Source organism: Arachis hypogaea, chromosome 16 (assembly GCF_003086295.3).
Source record: "Arachis hypogaea cultivar Tifrunner chromosome 16, arahy.Tifrunner.gnm2.J5K5, whole genome shotgun sequence".
Classification (NCBI taxonomy): domain Eukaryota; kingdom Viridiplantae; phylum Streptophyta; class Magnoliopsida; order Fabales; family Fabaceae; genus Arachis; species Arachis hypogaea.
This window is the reverse complement of record NC_092051.1, coordinates 69,203,684-69,228,479: the sequence shown is the minus strand read 5'-3', so window position 1 is coordinate 69,228,479 and position 24,796 is coordinate 69,203,684. Positions and strand designations below refer to the sequence as shown.

Sequence of the window (24,796 nt, the reverse complement as noted above, 5' to 3'; positions counted from 1 at the left end):
TATCTCAATCCTCATTTTTATTATGTCATCTTTAAAGCTAGAACCTTTTCCGAGGCAAGCTCGATAACGCAGTCACGAAGAACCTAGTTTTTGAACCATATCGGTTAGGAGTTTTGATTCGGTTTTTCGTAAATAGTCTCAGTTTGACAAATCAAACTCGATTTATGAGAAAAGAGAGATAATAGGATGATATTATCATTATATTAGTATTAGAAGCTTCTTGAATGATATTATAAGGTTACCTGGTCAGTTTTAGTTAAAAATAGAAAATCGGTTTAACCGAATTCACAGTTTACTGGTGCAGCTTAGCACCAGCACTCTCTGATGACTTTAGCAATGCTAAGGCCTCATTATACATGTCTTATTCTCATAATAAATATGTTACTAGTGTCATTTATGCTAGTAGCTCAGAAAATAATTTTTAGAGATGTTTTTGCAAGTGTTCTGATACATCTAGTTTTAGTAGTTATACACTTGAGATATTTTAATATTATTTTAATCCACCTCCAAGACAACCAATCACAACTCACCCTACACCCCCAAAACCCCCAAGGCTGGCTCATTTTCACTTTGTGGCCGAAAATAGGAAGAGAGAAAAAGAGAGAAAAGTTCTTAGTTCCAAATCTTCAAAGCTCGATTTCTGCTGAACTAAAACTCAAATCAAAATTCCAATCCAACCAAAATGATCCTCTCTTCTTTCTCTACATAATCATATGACTAATCAAGGCTGGAATCAAGGTGAGTTGGCTGCACCATCTCTCTTTTGATTCGGTTTCAAGGAAACATGCTTAAACATGTGTTTTCTTGATGTTCTACCTTAGGAATCATGCTTAACTTGACTTGAGGGCCAAGAAATGTGACTTTCTAGCAAGTCTAAGGTTAGAAATCACTTTCTAATATGCTGAGTGAGATTTGGTTAGTTGAGGGTTTTTGGATTTAAAGTTGTTCTTGATGTGATTTAGGAGGAAAAAGTGCTTAAGGACCACCTGAAAGTCTAACTGAATTAGGAGTAGCAAAACCAGGTAGGGTGTCACGAAATTAATCTTGATTATTTGTGTTTGAGCTGTGTGAATGTTGTATGAGTTGGCTGTGCTAAAAATTGGTTGCATATATGATTGATTCTTGGTGAAAATTTGGTAAAATTTTGATGAAATTTGATAAAATTCAAGCTTTAAAGTTCATGTTCTTGGGGCAGATGAAAAAACGAAATCCTAGACTTAAATTGAGGTTCAATTTATGTTGAAATAATGTAGAAAAGATGGGGTTTTAGTGGCTGCTAATTTATTATGAATTATAGTAAAAATTGGTTGCTGAAAAGACTAAAAAACGGGTAAAAACAGAGAAAGAATCTGAAGAATTTATGAAGAACATGAAGAACACTTTGATTGTGATGAAGAACAGGTTTTAGATCTTTAAAAGGGCAAGGAAGTAAAATTTTTGGTGTTTAAGGGGTTATTTGGTAATTTCTGAAAGTTAGGGTGGTAAAAGTAGAAATATTAAAAGTTACGGGTGGTAAAAAGTGAATTTTTAAAGGTTAAAAGTTAAAGTGGGGTAATTTTCGAAAATATATTAATTAAATATTAAATAATAATAAAATATTAAATAATAATATTTAATTAAAAATAATATTTTAATAAAAATAATAAAATAATGCGGAAAAGGCAGTTTTCTGTAAAAGGTTTAGAAAGACAACTTTAAGCGCGGAATCTCATAATTACCTTCATAAAACACTTAGGGAGTGGTAAGAACATATTAGTGAGGCAAAGATAAAAGAAAGATAAAAAGTAGAAAAGATAATAATCGAAGGAAAAGTATGTGAAGTTTTAATGATAGAAAAACAGACAGAAACTAGCGAACAAACTAGGGCAACATAGTTAGTTCTTGAGTTGCGACTAGGGTTAGGTATTATATGAAAAGTTAAACTGTTTCAGTATAGACTTAATGAACCTATACTTGGGACAGGCTAACTATTCATTCGGAAATTTACATAAGCTTTAAATACATATGTTAAACAGAGAAATCAGAGCAGGGTAAATGGACTAAGGGCAGAAGGCTTATAGAAAAGTTATTTGTTGCTTGCGGCAACCCAAGAGATATTGTTTGCTTAATTGTTGCTTAATGCAACCCAAGAGATAATGATTATTTATCTGTTGCTTAAAGCAACCCAAGAGCTTCTGTAGGGAAACTAAGATACCTACAGCAATTTTCCGTTCCCAAGAGTATATTTCCTGCGAGTAGAAAGTAGAGGCTATCTCAATAGAGCTGCTAATAATTATATGCGCATTTATTTGAACGGAAGATCGTATCCGGGAAATCGTGAACTCGTGACCGGATAAATGTCGGGAATGCAGGTGCTAACCGACACATGAGCTCATGGCCTGTACTAGGACTAGACATGCATCATTCTTGTCTGCGTATTATTCTCTGTTGCATTCCTAATTGTGTGTGATCTATTTTTTTATGTTTGTTTGCTTGAGTGCTAAGTCTTTGCTTTATCTTCTTGTACTCTTCTGCTTGTGTTCTGTTCTTTGTTCTTCTATCTATTTTTAACTTCTATTTACTACTTTACTATATTCTATTATCCATCTACTAATCAAAATCAAATAAATGAATATAACTAATAACCCCGACCCTACTAAGAACTCTCCAATTCTTACCCCTTCCCTCCCTTCCTTCCCCTCAGATGGAGACGGGCGTAATCTTTTATGAGTTCGAGGACCCTTACGTCTACGAGGATCCGGTACATCACAGTTACTTCATTATGGGTTTGGAGCCTCGTATTAGATGATATGCGTTACCTAATCAAGCTTTTCAACATCCTCTGTCTAGCCCGCATTTTGACCCCTATGCTCCTTACGACTTTCCCTTATCCTGGTTACATCCTAACGCACCTGGACATCCTTTTCCCGATGATCACGGACACTCTATACCAGCTCAACCCTTGAATGAGGTGGCACCTGAGCCTATCATTCCTGATGAGCCCGAGATAGCTGGAGAGTACGTACATGTGAATCTACCAGAGTGAGACCTTCCCCCTGAGCCAATCTTAGACTTTCCACAGCCTGATGAGCCGGCACTACCGGACGGTGGGGTAGCTCCTATATACGCGAACGGACCTGTGCTCGCAAATGGTTTTGTACATAGTAACAGCAGCGTTTCTAGTGGATCTGAGCGTATAGCTGTAGCTGCGGACGATGAGCAGGAAGAGGATCCTGAGATAGAGATAGAGCAGGATGAGGAGATGGGCGAGCCTCACGATGATCTTCTGAACGGCCACGTGTAGATATAGTTTGACAGCCATAGCAGTACTCTTTTGATGACACTTTAGTCTGACATTATCTATTAGTTAGTCTCTTACTTGTTTTAGTACACCCGAGGGCTTGGAGCTATATAGTGGTTAAGCTAGCCTAGGCGCCAGTTTAGCGGCCTTTTGTATAGGCCAGGCCCTGGGAGTGTCATGTATATATTAGCTACGTAGGTTGACGAGGATGTAAACTGACTTGATCTTTGTAAACGCTACCTGTTTTGATATAGTGTTCATGATGTATATTATCAGCTGTGTTTCTATGTTTATTTATGCTTCCTTTCTATTTCTCTCAATGTATGCCTGTTTATTTTACCTTGTTATCCGCGACGATATAAAAAAAAGTTACTCGTAAAGCTGGCAACGTTCTAAGAAGGCACAGGCTCATATATTAAGTAATAGTTAATAATTAGGAAGAACAAGTTGGTAACACTTAGCTTCTTGTGTGACCATGGCATACTGGAAGTTGGGTCATTACAGAGATAATTCAAACCAGGGCTGGAGGGACAACAATAACAGAGGCGGCAGAGACAATCAGAGAAATCAGAGGTGGAATAATAACAACAACAGGCAGCAGAACTAGAACCAGGCTTACAGAGCACCTCACCTAAGGCAATCCCAAGGACCACAGCACAACCAACAACAAGTTCCACAGATCACTTATTCTAATTCCTCTCCGAATGATGAGATACTTTAATCCGTTGCGCAAGGACAAAAGGTTGGCAGCTCGTTTTGTGTTAGCAGATAAAAGCATTATTACAGTGGTTGGAATTGCTGAAGATGTATTAGTGAGCATTAAGGGGCTCACATTTCCCATTGACTTCTATATCCTGGAAATGCCCCCTAATGACTCAGGAAGGCCATCATCAATCCTGCTTGGAAGACCATTCCTGAAGACCTCAAAGTTCAAGCTGGACACATTTTTAGGAACTTTTTCCTTTGAAATAGATGGCAGAATAGTAAAATTCAGTTTAAATGAAGCTATGAAGCACCCTCCGGAAGATCATTCTATCTTCCAGTGTGACATCATAGATGAAACCGTGGCTGAAGTTCACCAAGAGGAATTAGAAGAGAAGTACATAGGGCAAGATCCAAGTGTGGGGATATTTTCAGAGGACAATGAGAGCACTTCACCATTATCACCAGCTCCAGATAATCCAGAGCCTGGCCATAAGCAGAATATAGAATTAAAATCCCTCCCTCCACACCTCAAGTATGCTTACCTTGAGGACAAACAGAAGTTTCCAGTTATCATTGCAAGGGAGCTCACTTCCCAACAAGAAGAACAGCTACTCAGTGTACTGAGGAGACATAAGAAAGCGATTGGATGGAGCCTAGCGGATATAGTAGGCATCAACCCTCAGGTTTGTGAGCACAGAATATTCCTAGAAGAGGGAGCAAAGCCTGTCCGTCAACCTCAAAGAAGATTGAATCCCACCATATTAGAAGTTGTCAAGAAAGAAGTGACCAGGCTACTTGAAGCAAATATCATTTACCCCATCTCAGATAGCGAATGGGTCAGTCCAGTACAAGTGGTGCCCAAGAAGTCTGGAATCACAACAGTAAGAAATGAGCATGGAGAGCTTTTGACAACTAGAGTGCAGAATTCATGGAGGGTTTGCATTGACTATAGGTGTCTCAACCAAGCCACTCGCAAGGATCATTACCCCTTGCCATTCATTGATCAGATGCTTGATCGCCTGTCAGGTAAATCCCATTATTGCTTTTTAGATGGTTATACAGGCTATTTTCAAATTCATATAGCTCCTGAAGATCAGAAAAAGACTACTTTTACATGTCCTTTTGGAACTTATGCTTATAAGAGAATGCCCTTTTGCTTATGCAATGCACCAGCCACTTTCCAAAGATGCATGATGAGTCTTTTCTCTGACCTTATTGAGAACTGTATGGAGGTTTTTATGGATGATTTTAGCGTTTATGGTGATTCATTTAGCCTTTGCTTAGATAGTTTATCTAGTGTGTTAGATAGATGTGTTAGTACGAACCTTGTATTGAATTTTGAAAAATATCACTTTATGGTAAAACAAGGGATTGTACTAGGACATGTTGTGTCTAATACTGGCATTTCTGTAGATCCAGCAAAGGTGGATGTTATTTCTAGTTTACCTTACCCTTTCTCTGTGAGGGAAGTCCGTTCGTTCCTTGGCCATGCAGGTTTTTACCGGAGATTCATTAAAGACTTCAGTAAGGTAGCACTACCCTTATCTAGACTACTGCAGAAAGATATTGAGTTCGAGTTCAGTGAGGATTGTAAACAAGCGTTTGATAAGCTGAAGAGCGCCCTGACTCAAGCTCCAATTGTGAGAGGACCAGACTGGAGCCAGTCATTTGAAATCATGTGCGATGCTTCCAATCATGTAGTAGGAGCAGCGCTGGCTCAGTGCGAAGGTAAGGACCCTTTCGTCATTGCTTATGCATCTAAAACTTTAGACGCTGCTCAATCTAATTACACTACTACTGAAAAAGAGCTCTTAGCTATTGTGTTCGCTCTGGATAAATTCCGAACCTATTTACTTGGTACTAAAGTAGTAGTGTACTCAGACCACGCAGCTCTAAAGTATTTATTAGCTAAATAGGAGTCCAAACCGAGGCTTATACGTTGGATACTGCTACTACAAGAATTTGATTTAGAAATTAAGGATAGGAGTGGTAACCAGAATCTAGTGGTAGACCACTTGAGTCGCCTTGAGCACATTAAGGATACCTCCACTCCTATAAATGATAATTTCCCATTCGACAACTTACAAGCAGTATCTGAAGTAGTCCCTTGGTATGTGCCTGTAGATAATTATCTAGTCAGCCGCACTTTTCCTCCAAACTTTACTAAGCATCAAAGAGACAAGCTGAAAAGCGAGTCCAAATATTATATATGGGATAACCCATATTTATGAAGATGTGGCGCTGACCAGGTAATTCGACGGTGTATGCCTCAATCAGAATTCCAGTGCATTTTAGAGGCCTGTCACTCATCTGAGAGTGGAGGACATTTTGGCCCTCAAAGAATAGCTAGAAAAATTTTAGACTGTGGATTCTGGTGGTCTACTCTTTTTAAAGACGCTGCTGAATTTTGTAAATCTTGTTCCCCATGCCAAAGGTTTGGTAACATATCCAAGAAGGATGAGATGCCTCAACAGATTATGCTTTTCTGTGAAATTTTTTATGTTTGGGGCATTGACTTCATGGGTCCATTTCCAAATTCTAATGGTTATTTTTATATATTGTTAGTTGTAGATTACGTTTCTAAATGGGTGGAGGCAATTCCTACCCGCACTGATGACACTAACACTGTTGTTTCCTTTGTTAGAAACCATATTATTTGTCGCTTTGGATCACCACGAGCAATCGTGAGCGATCAAGGCACCCATTTTTGTAATAGGAGACTAACAGGATTACTAAAGAAGCATGGGATAATTCATAAAGTGGCAACAGCCTACCATCCCCAGACTAATGGGCAAGCCGAGGTGTCTAACAGAGAGATAAAGCATATATTGTAGAAGATAGTCAAACCTCATAGAAGAGATTGGAGCACCAGACTACAAGATGCACTCTGGACATACAGAACAGCATACAAGACACCCATTGGGATGAGTCCCTTTCGCTTAGTTTATGGAAAAGCCTGTCACCTCCTAGTTGAGGTAGAGCACAAAGCCTTTTGGGCAGTGAAGGAGTGCAACATGGGATTTGAGAAAGCCGGAGCTGAAAGGAAGTTGCAACTACAAGAATTAGAAAGCCTTCGCCTAGAAGCTTATGAGAACTCAAGGCTGTACAAGAAAAAGATGAAGGCTGTGCATGATAAGCACATCAAGAGGAGAGAGTTCCAACCTGGGGACTTAGTCCTCCTTTACAACTCTAGACTGAGGCTCATGCCAGGCAAGTTGAGATCAAGATGGGAAGGTCCATATAGAGTAGAGAAGGCCGAGCTATGCAGAGTTTTCCACCTGAGTCATCCTTCAAGCTCTGAATTCATCAAAGTTAATGGACATCGCTTAAAGCTTTATCATGGTGAGAAGATGACAAAAAACAAGGAGCTAGAGATCTTCCTCTTGGAGGATCCACCAGCAGCAGAAGACTGAGCTAGTGGAGCGTCCAACTTAAGGACGTTAAAGCAAAGTGCTGGGTGGGAGACAACCCACCATGGTATGATCGTTCTTTTCTTTCCTCTTAGTTTTTTCTTTCAATAACTCTTCTCATTATTAGCACATATAGTTTGCATCTTCATTTGCATAATTGCATAAAAAAAACCATGCGACGCGACAGCGTCACCGACGCGCCCGCATCACAGGTGCATAAGGAAGAAAAAGAAATCAAACAGAAAGTTATGTGAGAGCGTGGCTGGAGGCGTGCCTTTGGCACAAATTGACCCACAACACCGCGTCGCTGACGCGTCCGCGTCATGTGAAAAAATGCCTCCCACGCGTCCGCGTCACCCACGCGAACGCGTGACCCTGTCAAATCGACGTAAAGAGGTGCATGGCAGAGAGTTATGATGGAGTTGGGCTGGAATGGTGCTGGAAGCACCAGTCCTACCACGCGACCACGTGCCCCACGCGGCCACGTCATTTTCAGAAAATGGCCATTGACGCGATTGCATCAACCACGCAATCGCGTCACCCAGAATTTTGGCAAGAAAGAGTTTGAGACAGAGAGTCGCGCGAACGCGCAGCTGCTCTCACGCCATTCGCACAATTCAAGTCACGCGTCCGCGTCACTTAGGCGTCGCCTGCGCCGCACAACATATCCATATTTGCCAAAATATCTTATCTTTCTCTTCCCTGCATCCTACTTTTTCTTTTCCCTTCTTATTTCTTTCTTCCCCTTTCTTCCTTCTTCCTTCTTTCTCACTTTCTACTTTCTCTCTATCTCACCACCATTATCAAGGTTTTTCTTTTCTTCTTCCCTCCTTACTTTTCTATTCTTCTTCTTGTTTTTATGTTTTCTTCTTGTTTTTTTTTCTTTTTACTTTCATTATCCATGTTTTCTTTTTTCTTTCTTTTTCTTTTAATTGGTATTGGAAATTTATTTGGGTCATTGTTTCTTATGATATATTTGTGGATTGTTAAGGAATTATTTGACAATTATATATTATTTTTTTAAGGGTGCTTGCATGTTCAATCCAATACTTTCAATACCTTAGTTCACATGCATGCTATGTGTTTGTGAAAACACCCGTATGGTATTGTGCACTATTTTTAGATTTCTTTTAATCTACTACTCTAAATGCTTGCTTTTCACAAAACCATTTTTATATTTTATTAATTTAATATAATTGTTATTACAAACACATTGCTAGTTTCACAAACTTGGTAATCTAACTTGGACATTGAATGCTTGATCTATGCTACTCATGCCTTTGCCGGCATGCCAATAAACACCTTGCATTTAATTGTCATCATATGCACTTGCTATATTTCCATTGATGATTTTTCACATGTAGTCATGACCATGTGTTAACATCATTCATCTTTAATGTGCATTGATTACCACCTTTCCCGTTCTCTTCCTTGCCCTATCCCTTGAAGTTTTAACATCCTTACTCTTTTCCTTTCAGGATGGCCACCAAGAAAGGAAAAGAGAAAGCTACTCCCAAACCACCAGCAGGATGAGGAACAAAAAGAGCATTAGTAGCAGAGCGATCTTCAACTGCAGTTAAGCCCTCAACAAAATGAATTAAGAGGATTATCAAGGTCAATGAAAAAGAGAAAGCCTTCCCAGCAAAGGACACTGCGCGATTTCCTAACCGCTACTGTGAGAAGATGTTCCCCATCCTGGAGTCTCCTACAGAGCTGGGAACACCAAAGCCATACTTCCACGGGATGATCAGTACATCCCTAACGGAAAATATCTCAGGCCACCAACAACCGCTACCAGCCAGTCTGCTGAACAAGCTACAGACATTCTCCCTTCCACACCACAAGCACCTTCAACAAGTCAGCTGCTCCATCAAATACTGGAGAGGTTGAACCGGCAAGACCAGAAAGCGAAGCTACGAGAGCGCCGCAACCAGCGCCGATTCAAATACCTCAAAGAGCTACTCACAGGCAACCACAGACCTGACAAAGACCCAGATACTCCGGACTCCACTTCTTTTACCAGCATAGGGAGCCATGACGGTCCCGACTGTGGAGATACTGCTACCAGCCCACCTTTGTTGCTGACAGATGGCACCGAGGACGGTGCAAAGCCTTAAGTGTGGGGAGGTCGGTCAGTACCTGACTTCCGGAGGTAATTTCTCTTCCCTAACACCAATAAAATAGGATATTTAGTTAGTTTTTTTTTTTTTGCAGAATAGGATAAATTGTATAGTAATAGGTTAGTTGCATGCATGTTCTACTTGATTGAAAAGATAATAAGTTTCTTCTAAGATTTTTTTAGAACAAAATTTCACTAATTTTAATCAAAACTTTTATGTTAAATTTGCTTGAAGTTGTATTTGGAACATAGTTTAAAAAGCTAAGAACACACAACCCGTAAGATTTGAGCTTAGTTACATGGTTACATTATTTAACCATAAATATTTCATTCTTGTGTGTTTACTTCTCTATGATTGTAATTCGTATTTTGTTTCATCCTATATGTCCAATGTTTAATATATTTATATGCTTGCATATGATTGAGGCCATTATTTGTTTAGCTCACCTATCCCAATTAAGCCTACCCCTTAAATTACCTTTGTTAGCCACTTTGAGCCTTTAAATCCCATTTGTTCTGTATTTTACCACATCACTAGCCTTAAGCGGAAAAACAATTATATATCCCAATTGAATCTTTAGTTAGCTTAAGATAGAATTGTGTGTTAATTGAGTATGGGAAGATTGTGGGAACAAAAGATAATAAAGGAATATGTCGTGATAATATAATGGGAATTTGGGTACTTACTCATGTGAAAAAAATATTAAAAATATTCAATAAATAAATAAGGGGACAAAATTACTCCAATGCTAAGTTAAAATTCAAAGATCAATGCAGATATGATAAAATTAAAATAAAGTTGATACATGAGTATGGAATGTGAAAGGAAAATTTTGGGTAGCTAGGTATGAAATTTAAAGTTATACAGAATATATATATGTGTTAGGTGAAAGCTTAGGTTAATTAAAGATTCAATCTATAAGCTTACTTAGCCATATATGTACCCTTACCCTTACCTTAGCCCCATTACAACCTTGAAAAGACCTCATGATGTTTGCATTGGTACATTAAATATTGTTGATTGGTTAAGTGTAGAACAAATTTTAGAAAGCATGATTAGAGAGGAGTAGAGTGAGTACCCTATACACTTGAGAGACTAGAGTGTACATACATCATCAGTGAGGGTTCAATGCTTAAATTCTATGTTCCCTGCTTTCATGAGCTACCTTCTTGCACTTTTATCTGTTCTTACTGTATAAGAATTGAATTAGTGGAATTTGATTTGTGATTGTCTTGAAGAGCTTATTTACTTTTAACCAAGTGGACAAGAATCATATAGTTGCATTCACATGTATAGGTTGCATTGCATGGCATGAGTTTTACATGTTCCTACTCATTTATCTTATCTCCTTCGATTAAGCATGAGGACATGCTAATGTTTAAGTGTGGGGAGGTTAATAAACCATTATTTTATGGTTTATATTGTGTTTAATTGTGTGGTTTTATCAAATCTTTACCCACTTATTCATATGATTAGCATGTATTTACAACTCCTTCCCAAAAATTACTCCATGGTTGAAAACTTGCTTCCTAGAGACTTTTAATTATGTATTTTAATTCTCCTTTATTCCATTCGATGCCATGATCCCTGTGTTAAGTGTTTCAGGCTTTATAGGGCATGAATGACTTGGAAATTGGAGAGGAGGCTGGCAAAAATGGAAGGAACACAAGAAATTAAGGGGATGACCAGCGAGAAGCGACACGGACGCATGGCTCACGCGACCGCGCAAAATGGAGAAATCGTAGTGACGCGCTCGAGTGCCTGACACGAACGCGTGAATTGGAAGCTGCACGAGTGGCGCGAATGCGTGGACGACGCGCACGCATGGCACGAAAAATGCTGAGTGACGCGAACGCGTGAACGACGCGGTCACGTGACGTGCGCGATCTATAGAATTTACAGCAAACGCTGGCATGGATTCTGGGCTGCGTTTTAACCCAACTTTCGGCCCAGAAACGCAGATTAGAGCCAGGGATCATGCAGAGACAAAACAACTATTCATTCCGCATAAGTTTTAGTTTTTAAATATGATTTTACTCCTCCTCTAGGTTTTCTCTCTACACATTCATAGTTCCTAGGATCTTGTTTTTATTGCTTTTTGGATTGGGATATTGAGAAGAGTTATTACCTCCGCCAAGACTTCATCATTCTAGTTTGTTTTCCTTATTTGTCACTTACTCTTTCATATCCTTAATTTGTTCAGAATTAATATTGGATTATTTTTTAGAATTTATTGATACAAGAACTATTTTTATTTTTAATTGGTCTTTTTGATTATTATTTATCATGTCTTCTTTTATTTCTCTTTCTTATTTTGTGAAGTTTACATTCATAATGAGCGAGTAATTCTCTAACTTGATTGGGAGTTGATTGAAAGGAGAACCTTGAGTTGGAGTGCTCAAGAGTAAAATTGTAATTGGATTTATTGTTAGATGGCTCTCTAATCACTGATACTAATCCTTCCCAATGGAGAGGATTAGAACTTGTGAATAGAAGTAGACTTCCGACTTGCTTGACTCTCCTCTACCTAGTAAAAGATAACTAAGCAGAACAACCTTCAATTATCAATTAATCTTGGGAGAACTCCAACAAGGATAGAACTTCCGATTAATCTACTCCCGGTCAAGATTTTTATTTAAATTACATAAATTCTCTGATTTAATTTCCTGTTTATCAAACTCAAAACTATTTTGGAAAACATCTGATTAATAAAATAGCACATCTTTCTGCAACTCGTTGGGAGACGACCTGGGATTCATACTCCCAGTATTTTAATTCTAATTTTGTGACAACCCTTCTAAATTGATAAGCGGATTTTTGTTGGTTAAGAACTGTACTTGCAACGTATCTCTTATATTAATTTCTTAATCCGCCAATTTCCGCCACGTCATGGGCCCTCTGGTCGATGGGAATGTCTCCGTAAGCTGGATATGAGTAACCTGGCACAGGAGCCATGAATCCAAGCAGCTGGCTAAACGAACCCTGTTCACCTGATTCTTGGTGCGGGACACTCTAGTACTGTTGATATACTGGTGGTGTCAAGTAATCCGCAGAATACATGTCAGGAATGTATGGAGTGAACTACTCAGGCTCTTGTTGTGCCTGTGTTTGTGAGGGGGGCGGTGGTGATTGCAGTGGCGATGGTGGTGGTGGTTGTTGTACTTGTTGATTCTCCTGATTATGCATAGGATCACCGTGCTGATTCTCTTGCGGTTTGATCTGTGACAGATGCAAGTGGTCACCATATATACCTCGGTACCAATGCAAGTAGATATCTGCCTGATGCTGTGAGGGCACCGTGTGCTCGACAAGAATATGACTATACCGATTCATCCAATGCATAACCCAGAATGAGTGGGTTCCAGACCAATCTTGATTCTTCGGACCTGTCAGAACTTCGCCGTGTGCTTCACCTAGGTCTCACTCCTGATGAGGAACGCCCTGAGTCAAGCCAAATTGCCTCCTCATTCTATCAGATGCATGCCACTCAATATATTCAAAAGATATAAGCAAAACTGTGGCATTCCAAATAGCCGAATGCTGACGGATGTCAGGAGGAATCACGTCTGGATTGGTCCTCCCAATTGCATAAGGCTCCCACACAAACTGCACACATCATGTAAGTAACCGAGGATTACACACAGAATAATAACAAACGAAAAGAACTACTTATTTATTACAACAAACCTGTCCTTCTTGCAGAATATCTAGATCTCTCCTATAGTGCTCAAGGGTACGAAATCTGTAAGGCCGATTCTCACGCTCCCAATTATGCCCTTGACATCAAGCAATTCGTTAATTTACATTTATTAATACAATTTAAAATACACTATTTCAAAGCATTTAGTAATTAAATTTACCTATTTGCAATCGGAAAGATTCGAGGATTGCTTGGAATCGGTGCAATGAATGGTAGACGGATCCAAGCCTAGGCAAGCAAGAGTGTCAGCAGACCATCAATCTCCTTACAGTCGACACGAGTTGCTCTACACAACGCTCTATACATGTGTGCCAGGCTGGCCGATCCCCAACTGAACTGTATGATCCCAGCAAAGTTACGGAGTAACGGCAGAAACTTCCAGTGCACCCCTGCTCCAGACTTATTTCCAAACATAACGGTCCCAAACAATAACATTATGTGGCACTTCACGTACCTCTGAATCTGGATATCATCAATCAACACTAATCGATCTTTCAATGCTCGAAACCAAACCAACATGATGAAACTTCTCCTGCAATCTGCCTTCCTAGGTGCAACACCAAACTAATCCAAGCATTCAGCCTCCAACGCCTCATAACTGCTCAGTGTCGGTCTCGTAACTGGCAAACCATTCGTCGGAAGACCAAGAATTAATGTCACATCCTCTAGTGTCATGGCACACTCACCAACCAGAAAATGAAACGTGTGCGTCTCAGGGCGCCATCTCTCGATCAGAGCATTAATCAATGTCGACTAACATTGGACAACTCCAATCTGTGAAACATGATAAAAGCCGGTGTCCCATAAATACCCCTCCACTATTGGATTGTACCGATCCGACGGCATGTAGTGGTCACATTGTAACATTCTAGAACCCTAAACACAAACATAATATTAATTAATTAACAAATTCAATTTAACAGAATCAAACTTTCATTACCAAATAACCAGTAAAACGTATCCACAATCAATAAAAATAATAATAATAACAATATTGTTAAATAAATAACTATTATATTATATACTAATACTCAAGTAACTATTCAATTCTATTCTAACAACATACATACAACAATAAATCAATCATTAATCATTTATTAAATATTTATATTATACTTATAACAAAAATAATTAATTTAATAATTTTTAAATCATAATATTTATTTTACTATCCTACGAACGCTTAATCATAAATATTATTACTACAAAAAATTATTTATTACTAACAATTAATACTAATTAAATGATTTATTATCACACGTTGGTATCTTAATATTAGTGCTGTATTCTAATAATAATAAAACCATCAGTAGTAAATAACAATAATTATTATTATTATTATTATTATTATTATTATTATTATTATTATTATTATTATTCCAATAAATTCAGTAATAATAATTAATATTCATTATTTTATTTATCATATCTCCATTATTATTATTATTATTATTATTATTATTAATAACAATAATTAATTTATTATCATAATGTACCATACCATAATCTCTAATCCTTCCTTTTAAATAATATTATTACACTAATCCCTAATCTCTGCATTATAATCTAACATTACTAATTCCTAAAATTATTTTAATCAGATTAAAATATTCAAACATTATTATTACACTAATTTCTAACATTATCATCATAATAAATTATAAATATCTAATATTATAATAATTATTATTTTAATTAAAATAAAATTTTCTAAAATAAAAACTTACATAATTAGAATGATCAAGATAATTAGTAATGTAGAGTTCGAGACGTTGACATCTTTTATTCTTCTTCTTCTAGACATTACTAAAAAAGAGTGATCCAATTTTTTTTTAATTTAAAGCTTCATCAATGGAGGGCCATGGAAGAAGTTGGTAGTGGAGTTGGAGGAGAAGAGATTTTCGTTGCTGCTGAAAGTGAAAGAGAATAGGGAGGGGGGCGTTCAGCAATCAGCAAAAGCATGTATACAACTTGGTGGGGAACACTTGCATGCGCGACACCTGACTGGGGGCACAAATCGGACCGTCCGATTTGTGTACCCTCCTAGCTCCAATCGTATATTGACGTTAAATCGGACCGTCTGATTTTTTCATCGCAGTCATCAATCTGCGTGAATCACCATGAACGTCCAAAACCGTGTTATACACCAACTTCTCCCCAATATGTAAAATAAAAAAGTGGCAGAGTATGACGAGCAAATTCTGCAAGCAAACATATCGTTTGAAAATTTTATTGTCGTTTCTTTTGTGGAATATATACGTGGGTTCACTGTACAGCGCATTTGACGCACGCCCCCTCCGAGGCTCCCAGTACTGAACGAACCGAACCTATTATTCTATGTTCTATCGTTTCAAGAGGAAGAAGAGTTGCGTTGTTCAAAGGCATACCAAATAGAGAGAGATTGATCAGAGAACCAACTAACCAGAAAGGAAAAATGCAGTCGAGTCACCTACTTCTCGAAGAACCCATTCGGATGGTCTCCATCCTCGATCCATCCAAACCCGTTAGTCTCCCCTCTTTCCTTCATTCCATTTTCCCCTTCTCATTCTTTTATTTAAAACAACAAATAAAACTCCCTTTTTTTATTCGTTTCTTGCAGAGCTTCTTCCCTGCAATGACGAAGATCGTCGGAACCTTGGGCCCTAAATCTCGCTCCGTCGACGTTATTTCTGACTGCCTCAAAGCCGGAATGTCCGGTACGCTATCGTCGTTTCTCCCGCCTTCGTTTTTTCCTTTTTCGTCTCCTTTTTTGTTATTGTCTCTCCCTTTTGTTTGTTAGTGGCTCGTTTCGATTTCTCATGGGGAGACCCTGAGTACCATCAAAACACACTCGAGAATCTAAAGGCTGCCATCAAGGTCACCAAGAAGCTCTGCTCTGTCAGTTCCTCTCTCTCACTCTCTCTCATAACATTACCGCAAGAGAGAAATTTTCTCTTGTCATTACTCTGTCCTAAAAGCGAATGAGTGAATGTTGGTTACTTACTTCATTGAGCAGGTGATGCTGGACACAGTGGGGGCGGAGTTGCAGGTTGTTAACAAGAGTGAGAAGCCAATCTCCCTTGAGGTGGACAGTCAGGTAGTTCTAACTCCTCACAAGGGACAAGAGGCCTCTTCGCAGATACTTCCCATCAATTTTGACGGATTAGCCAAGGTTCACATTCACATTTTTTCTTCGTTTCGTTTCTTGCATGTGCAATTTTGAATGAAATATGTATTTGCCTGAATGATTTCTTTTATATTAATTCTTTACTTTACACTCTTGCTTCCCATGGTGTGGTGCACTCAACCATTTGCAGGGTTATCAAACTCTCAAAATGGATTGGGCTTTATGATTCAATTTTATCTAAGCTCTATGAGTTCAGGTAAACGAGAGTTTGATTACCATGACCATCTATATGGTCTTGCTCTTGTTTATGGTGTTTGAAGGGGTAAAGTGTAATGTATAGTTGATTCTGGCTCAAATTTTTGTCGCATGATTTGGAATATCCATGTTCATTACTCATTAGCTGCCACTTTCTTGAACTTTTAATATGTGTTGTAACCAAAGCAGCTCATGTAATGCATGGACTATTTTTAATAAATGGTTTGAACCTTGACTTTCTTTGGTTATTGTTATTGTTTACAGTCAGTGAAGAAAGGAGACACCATTTTTGTTGGTCAATACTTGTTCACAGGAAGTGAATCGACTTCTGTATGGCTTGAGGTAATACAAATGGGACCCAGAAGATAGTGTATACTGAATAGTTCTGCATATAACATAGATTGTTGAGTGTGTATATATTGTTATTTTGTGTAAATGAAGTTTGACTTACAAAATTTGATTCCCTCAACCTATGTTAAGGACCTACACTCACGTTAATAGTAGTTGAATTTCTATGTGCATCAAGATTTCTACCTAAAATTGTGTAGGTGGCTGAAGTCAAAGAGCAGGATGTCATTTGTACTATAAAGAATTCAGCAACATTGGCAGGTTCATTGTTCACTTTGCATGCTTCTCAAGTTCATATTGATTTGCCTACCCTCCCGGAGAAAGACAAGGAGGTAACTTCCATTATTTTTTATTCTGGTACAAGAAAGTCTTGTTACCTGCCGGTTTCAAGGGCAGGGGCATGCCAAAACAACGTAGTGGCTGCATTTACTAGAATGTTATGATCAAGGTTCTGAAAACCGACCTAGTGGAACTAGAGATTCAAAGATTTAAAATTTCAACCGAGGTTGAACTGGATATAATAAAATATGTTTCTTTAAAAATGTTTATTTTTTTTTGTGTTTTGTTATTTTAAATCAGGTAACAGTTAAAAAATTGGACCGGTTCAACTGGTTTATTGATTTTTGACCGGTTTTATGGTTTTTAACTGGTTCAATGACAACCGGTTTTTACACTAAACCGGACCGGTCTGGTGGCCAGTTCCTAGTTAACGTGCTTTATATATATGCCTAATATAGTTTTAATTGAAGTTTTGGGTTATCCTTTTTGTTTCCATTACAGGTTATAAGGACTTGGGGAGTCAAAAACAAGATTGATTTTCTTTCATTGTCATATACTAGGCATGCTGAAGATGTTCGCCAAGTAATTTGTGTTTCACATAATTGAGTTTGGAAATTTAATTTAATTTTTAAATGCTATTTCAGATACTATATCTCACCTGATTATATTCTGAATGCAGGCTCGTGAATTCCTTTCCAAGTTAGGCGATCTCAGCCAAACTCAAATTTTTGCAAAGATTGAAAATGCTGAGGTGAATTGCATTTCGTCATTATTTATTGGAAGTGTGTAATTTCTCTGGAAATCAGGTTCTTGTTATTAGCTATTCTGACTCAATAGATGTGCAAATATTTTGTTGCTTTCTAGGGGCTGACCCATTTTGATGAGATTCTACAAGAAGCGGATGGTATTATCCTTTCCCGTGGGAATTTGGGAATTGATCTTCCACCAGAGAAGGTCAGCTTCCTTGTTTAGATTAATCTCTAGTTCTAGTAGAAGTGTGTCTTTTGTGTATGTGTTTCTGTGTGGCTGTAGGCTGGTTGTTTGGAAAAGTAGATGCTTCCTTATTTTTAAGAGTCAATATTGCATAACATAGTAAGCTACTTCCAATTTTTATCTTCTTTTTTATTCTCCTTCTCAATGGCTTCTACTTGAATGGATTGTCTATACTTTTCTCTTCTTAGATCATTTGGCATGCTTTTCTTTTGTCTGTACTTAGATCAAATTTGCTACAAGTTGATCAGTGTTCCAAGTAGTTGGTAATGTGTTTTATGGTATTTGGGTATTACATATATAAAGCCCCCCAAGCATCCAAACCACTTAATAGGATTATTTATGAAATAAAGTTCACTAATTTTCAAATGTCTCTGTCTGAAGTCTGAACTATAAAATGTAATATATGGAAAATTCAGGAAGTCATTACTCTCCATAGTAGTTGTAAACCTTAGTGTTGAGCAGATGTTTATCAGCTGCCATTTGCTTTTGTAGGTATTTTACTTTCAAAAATCTGCTCTTCGTAAGTGCAATATGGCTGGGAAACCTGCTGTGCTTACTCGTGTTGTGGATAGCATGACTGACAACTTAAGACCAACTCGAGCAGAAGCTACTGATGTTGCCAATGCTGTTTTAGATGGTGAGTCCCACTGGACATATGAGGCCATTAGTTTGGTCAGTGTGAATGGTTATATTCTCTTTCATAATTTGGTTTTATTTAGTTACTTTCAAAGATTTAGGTACTTTCCCCCAAAATTGTTTTTGTAGCTTTGTTTTTTTATCTTTGTTTGCAGGAGCTTCATTAGATGATTAGTAATGTCAGTTGCGAAATATTACTCCTTCTAAGAATGATTTTGTTTCATTAATAGTGCTTATCCTGTTTAATTTAGTTAGAACCACTTCATGGATATTTGTTGAACTAATATAACTTAATACACAGGAAGTGATGCAATACTTCTGGGTGCCGAGACTCTACGTGGGTTATACCCTGTTGAGACTATCACTACTGTAGGAAGAATCTGTTTTGAGGTAAGTGCCTTTAATAGAAACTTCAGCTTTGTTCTGATATGTCTATTCAGATTCTATGGAACAGATAATTAAAGTTATATAATAGTATAACTTGGAATATATTGTTGTTATATGATTCATTGTTTATTAAATCTTCTGAGCTAGCAGTTGACTTCATTGTTCTCATCTTTTATTTAAGTCTCCATTTTTCCTTTTTCATCTTTTGTTTGAAAAGATTGCTTTGGATGTCTGTATCAAATGATGTGCTACCTTTTTCAGGAAGTACCTTAGACTTGTGGAAAGTTTTCTTCAATTTGAAATGTAAAATGCCACTGAAAATTTTGGCTGATGTTTCTGCCTTATGTTTCAGGCTGAGAAAGTTTTTAATCAAGACCTTTATTTTAAGAAGATTGTAAGATATGTTGGAGAACCCATGAGCCACTTGGAATCTATTGCATCATCGGCGGTAATTACATAATAACACTTTGTTAATTGTCCTTTCTATAAATAGGTTCATAGTTTACGAGTGTAAGAGCATTTGGTGCAACAGTAAGATTTCTACCTCATGACATGATGACTATGAGTTCTAGTTTTTAAGTCTCTTAATTATGGTTACTTTCTTTGCAGTTGCTATATTTCATACTTGAAAGAAGTCTTATGGGAATGTTTTTACTTGTTTAGGTAAGAGCAGCTATTAAGGTGAAGGCTTCTGTTATAATTTGCTTCACTTCATCTGGAAGGGCTGCAAGGTACTATCTTCATGGAAAATCGATATGAATTTTTTAATTTGTATCCTGGAGAATTTTATTAGCCAGGTTCTCTTAAATTGGGTTTGACTTGGAAAATAATCTTTATGGTTAATTTATTATCCACAAAAACTTCATGCATTCCATTTATGTCTGACCATGCGGCACATGCACCTTTCAGATTGATAGCAAAGTATAGGCCAACAATGCCTGTTCTCTCTGTTGTCATTCCCCAACTTAAGACAGATCAGCTACAATGGAGATTTAGCGGAGCTTTTGAGGTTTGGTTCTTAACCTTTATCTTTTCTGTAGCTTATTTTTATTTATGATGTGGCTTTCACTTGATACCCTTTTGATAGACTGGATTCTGGTGTTGATATGCTTTTAGATTTATGCACAGTAAATTTTTAACTATCCTTGGGTAATGAGCTACTCAATTTGTAGCTTCATAGAAGGTATGCATCATGCATAATATGAGTTAATAAATTTACATGTGTTCAAAGTTGTTTTTAACTACGCAAATTTAATAAAATTAATAAGAATCGTTTTTTACCCTACATGCATACTGTCTATTATTAATATTACATATATAAAGGAGAACACTTTGATAACTAACTCGGTGTACAAAAATTTTACTCCTAAAGTGCCCTTTTGTCCTTTGTTAGGAAATTATTTAAGGAGAAATACTAGGGGAAGAAGATATTTTTATAACAAAATCCAACCAAGTCTTTCTTCTTCTTCTTCTTATGCGTGTCGTCCTTCTCCTCAATCCTTAAATTATTAGACCAACTTGGTTGAACTTAATTACCTAAATGACTTGGTCATGTAGCATCACCGTAATTTAAAATTGAACACTATATAACTTTTGAATTCTTAAGAATGTGGATTGTAGTGCGTATCAATTCACTAGTCATAAAATCAGTTAGTTATAATATACATAAAAAATGCTATTCATACACCAAAATCAGCTACTAAAATCAGCCACTAATGTATTTGTGTATAAATACATGTGTGATTTAATTTATTTTCAATGTGTGTTTGTATTCCAACATGTATTTTATACTGGTGGCTGGTTTTGGTGTACATGTAGCATAGTCGAGGATATATGAAAAATAGGCTATTAATAAATTATAATAATTAGATTAAAGTACCTAACTATATAAGTAAGACCAGTTGTTTGTCTTCACATTCCCCAATAAGAACACTATCTGTTTCTTGTTTCTGTTTCCAGGACCAACTACCAACTCATTTGTGGGAAAGCTTATTTACGGCTAGTGTAATTAATATGCTACTCTCTACATAATAAATAATATTCATATCAATTACATCGTAGTCTTATTTTATTGTAAAGTATTCTGAACTAATTATTTTATCTACTGGATAATATATTATAATAGTTATACTTCTGTCTAATTATATTCTGTAATGATTCTATATTTCTAACCTGCACAAAGCATATACAAGAAGCTACGAATTATATGGAGCAATGGAGGATGATGGTCCACTGGCTTGGATTTGGACGTTTTTTTTTTTCCCTTCTAATGTTTAAAAGACTTGCATTTACCACGATTTGTTTTGTTATTTACAAAATTACGTAGGTTTATCTCATTTACCAACTTATCATTTGATTTCTGACACAGGCAAGGCAATCTCTTATTGTTAGAGGTCTCTTTCCCATGCTTGCAGATCCTCGGCACCCTGTAAGTGATTGATCTTGGTTGTTCCACTGTCAGTTTTGCTAGTTTATTTGCATTGTTATTATTCTATTTCTTTTAGTAAACCACCAATTCGGCTCCGAAAGATTTAGTTTGGCCCCCTCAAAAAGGAAATGACATTGTGAGCCTCCACAATATCGATCTTTTTAAAGGGCCATTTTCTTTAGGAAATTGAATGTTTCGAGGGGTCAAAATTTTTTTTTGGGGGGGGGGGGGGGGGTTCATTACACTACTCACATACCCACACTATAATGTTTTTTAAACCTCATCCCAGTCTTAGCTGAGGTTTGAACGTGGTGCACTGTGGAGGCAATCTAATTTGCCATTCAATTTGTCAAAATGGTGGTTTACTCTTTCTTTTTTGCTTCACAATCTCTCGGAACTGTAACTCTTCCTTCCCCCCTCCTCTTAAATTAAATACGTATCATCAATTTAAAACGGTTAAAAAAAAATCATATCTGTTGCTTATCAATTTTCTACTATATAAGCAATAAGCAATAAGACCTAGGACGACCATGCATGAGGTGGTTAAATGAGATTTACATGTAAACGGTCTCTCTGTAGACATGATACATGATAGAACTCAATGGCGTCGTTTGATCCATGTAGCCGACCTCATCTAGTGGGACAAGGCTTTGTTGTTGTATATATAAGCAATAAGCCTTAGTGCTAGCTCCTTGCAAATTCGACTTTTGTCACAGTTGTTTGAAACATAATCTTTAGTTCTGCATTACTTTTGTACACTCGTTGACAAGCACATCACTACTACATTATATAAATTATATATGATGATGTGAGAATTACTTTACCTGCAGGCAGAATCAACAAGCGCAACAAACGAATCGATTCTGAAGCTTGCCCTTGATCATGGGAAAGCCTCAGGAATTATAAAGTCACACGATCGAGTTGTTGTTTGCCAGAAAGTTGGTGATGCATCAGTGGTTAAGATTATTGAGCTTGAAGATTAAAGTGCATTTATCCAACAGCTTGGAGATTAAAGTGCATTCATCTAAGTATAGTTTTAGGCCTACCTTTTTTGCTTATTGGCTTAAAGATTACCAATAGTAGCATATCATTATGCTTGGACGAATTTTATGTTCTCTCCACTGCAATTGGGGGTTAGTTTATGTATTGAAAATGAATGTTAAGGCTAATCTTTTTGACTAACTTTTAAATTGAATACGATATATAGACCCATAATGTAATTTTTATCACAAGGGTAGTTAATTGTACACTGATTCAGCTAATTAATCAGCTTGCATTGTCAAGTCCAATTTGCCATGTTCTGCTGCGTTAGCAATAACTCCATTTGTTTGTTCCAATGTCAGCAACAACTCTAATCATGAACGCTAGTGCCGGTATGAGATGAACTGATGAAAAAGGAAAAAAAAAAAAAAAAAAAAAAGACGCCGATAGTGCTCGTATTATTGATTTGAGGTAGCAAATATGCATGAAAATAAAGTGTTCCAAGGGTTACTTGAAATTGGGTTGCCTTTGGATTGGTAAGTGAGACCCAAATCCTCAATGAGGTGAGTTTCGACTTGTCCCACGTCTTGTACCCGTCGTCCAAGTTGTTTATGTGAAGCTAAGGGGTGGTATTTGCAAAACACTCCGATGTCTAATAAGTTAGCAAGAGTTTTAGCAGGTTTTAGTGTATTAGAACTTAAAGATACCTGAGGGTGTCTGAGAATTTATAAGTGATGAGCCAATAATCGCCGCTGAAGTAGTTCCACTTATGGTGAATAACCGTCCCTTTATCTTAAAGTTGTTGAGATCTCTCTTCTAGAAGTGGGTGAGAGATTCAGGGAAGTAATTACTTTTGTGGGTAGGCATGAGCTGCCTGTTTTTGTCGAATCCGACCTCTATAAGAGGTCGGGTGAGTGTTAGAGGCCATCCTTGTAGTTAGGCCTTTCAACCTTATTGGGCTTGGCCTATGTTTTTGGGTCAGGGTATGAACAGTGCCCCTACTTGAGTCCGGCCTCTTTGTTGCGAGTCGGATTCAAGTATAGAGTAAGCCGGAAGTATTCAAGTCGGAAAACCGACGTGATTTTGTGATTTCGTTCTAAAACCGACGTGATTTCAAGTTGCCATCCGTCGCGTCCGTTGGCTTTTCACATTAACACGTGGGGGGGGGGGGCAGTTGCATTGGCAACGTCACACTCTTTAAATGAGCGGAGCTTTTTACGGTTTTGCCCCTTTTGCCTTATAAATACTTTCCCCCCTTTTCCTCTTCTTTTTCGTCTTCCTCTGTGAGCTTTCTTTCTCTCTTTTGCGCCTTCTTCATCTTCCTCCAGCCCTTTTGTTTTCCAGCATTTGGTGCCTCAAGACATTCGCTTCTCCGTTGAAAACTCTTCTCCCTTCATTCTTTTCTGAAGAAAGGTTAGTTTCTTACTGTTATACCTTTTACTGTGTTCCGACTGTTATTGTGATCTCTGTTTGCTGGACTAGGTGTTTGTTAAGAGATTCTATGTAGTTTTTATGTATCTTTGTTGTCGTTTTCGTGCCGTATGCACTAGGGACCTTTGCTTTTTCTTCAAAGGATTATTTCTTTCTAGCTATGGGTTATTCTTTTAAAGAAACCGCCTCTATTTCGAACTTGTTTGTAATCATTCTTTTTTTTTGTGTAATGTAGGTAAACCATCCTGTATGTCTCGTCCCTCTGTTTCCAAAATGTCTTCGAGGGTTCTTGAGGATTTGTTGAGATGGGTAGATGCCTCAGTCCTTTGTGAAGTTCCTTCAGTAGATAGCGTTCTTATGGATGAGTTTCGAAAGCACCATAGGCACTGTATTTCTGGGGAGGACGAGATGAAGTACGAGTTAGTTGCTCCCGATCCAGAGGACCGAGTTTGCTTCGGCAGAGTTGTGGATTCTGAATCCCCCTTCATTTTTGTGTATGATTGTCTTTTCACCCAGCTTGGGGTGACGTTTCCCTTTTTTGATTTTGAAACCGAAGTCCTTTCTTACTGTAGAGTTGCCCCTTCTCAATTGCACCCAAATTCTTGGGGTTTCATGAAAATCTACCAGCTTGTCAGTCGCGAGCTTGATTTTCCGATTTCTTTAAGGATATTTTTCTTCCTGTTTCATCTTACCAAGCCTTTTAGCGCTGCTTCTAATAAAAATAAACAACAATGGGT

At 37.6% G+C, this 24,796-nt stretch overlaps 1 protein-coding gene across 2 annotated transcripts; it reads left to right on the top strand.

The window, feature by feature from the left end:
- The first annotated feature begins 15,306 nt into the window (after positions 1-15,306).
- Positions 15,307-22,943, top strand: LOC112754338 (pyruvate kinase 1, cytosolic). Of its 2 annotated transcripts, XM_025801951.3 has the most exons (17): positions 15,307-15,718; positions 15,815-15,911; positions 15,995-16,092; positions 16,211-16,366; positions 16,841-16,918; positions 17,125-17,256; positions 17,705-17,785; positions 17,883-17,954; positions 18,068-18,157; positions 18,689-18,833; positions 19,134-19,222; positions 19,572-19,667; positions 19,883-19,950; positions 20,129-20,228; positions 21,179-21,223; positions 21,588-21,647; positions 22,478-22,943. In XM_025801951.3, exons 1-17 carry the CDS (start codon positions 15,650-15,652, stop codon positions 22,628-22,630), a joined length of 1,629 nt encoding a protein of 542 aa, XP_025657736.1. In that variant the 5' UTR covers positions 15,307-15,649; the 3' UTR covers positions 22,631-22,943. The 2 variants fall into 2 exon arrangements, with proteins under 2 accessions (XP_025657736.1, XP_025657737.1); XM_025801952.3 differs by lacking the exon at positions 21,179-21,223 and having other exon boundaries at positions 15,375-15,718.
- Positions 22,944-24,796: the final 1,853 nt, after the last annotated feature.

Excerpts from the sequence above, each read along its gene's own strand:
- LOC112754338 (XM_025801951.3), top strand. The coding sequence starts at position 15,650 with ATGCAGTCGAGTCACCTACTTCTCGAAGAACCCATTCGGATGGTCTCC. Across the intron at positions 17,955-18,067 it reads CAAAGATTGAAAATGCTGAG|GGGCTGACCCATTTTGATGA; the intron begins GTGAATTGCATT and ends GTTGCTTTCTAG. Across the intron at positions 19,223-19,571 it reads TAGGAAGAATCTGTTTTGAG|GCTGAGAAAGTTTTTAATCA; the intron begins GTAAGTGCCTTT and ends CTTATGTTTCAG.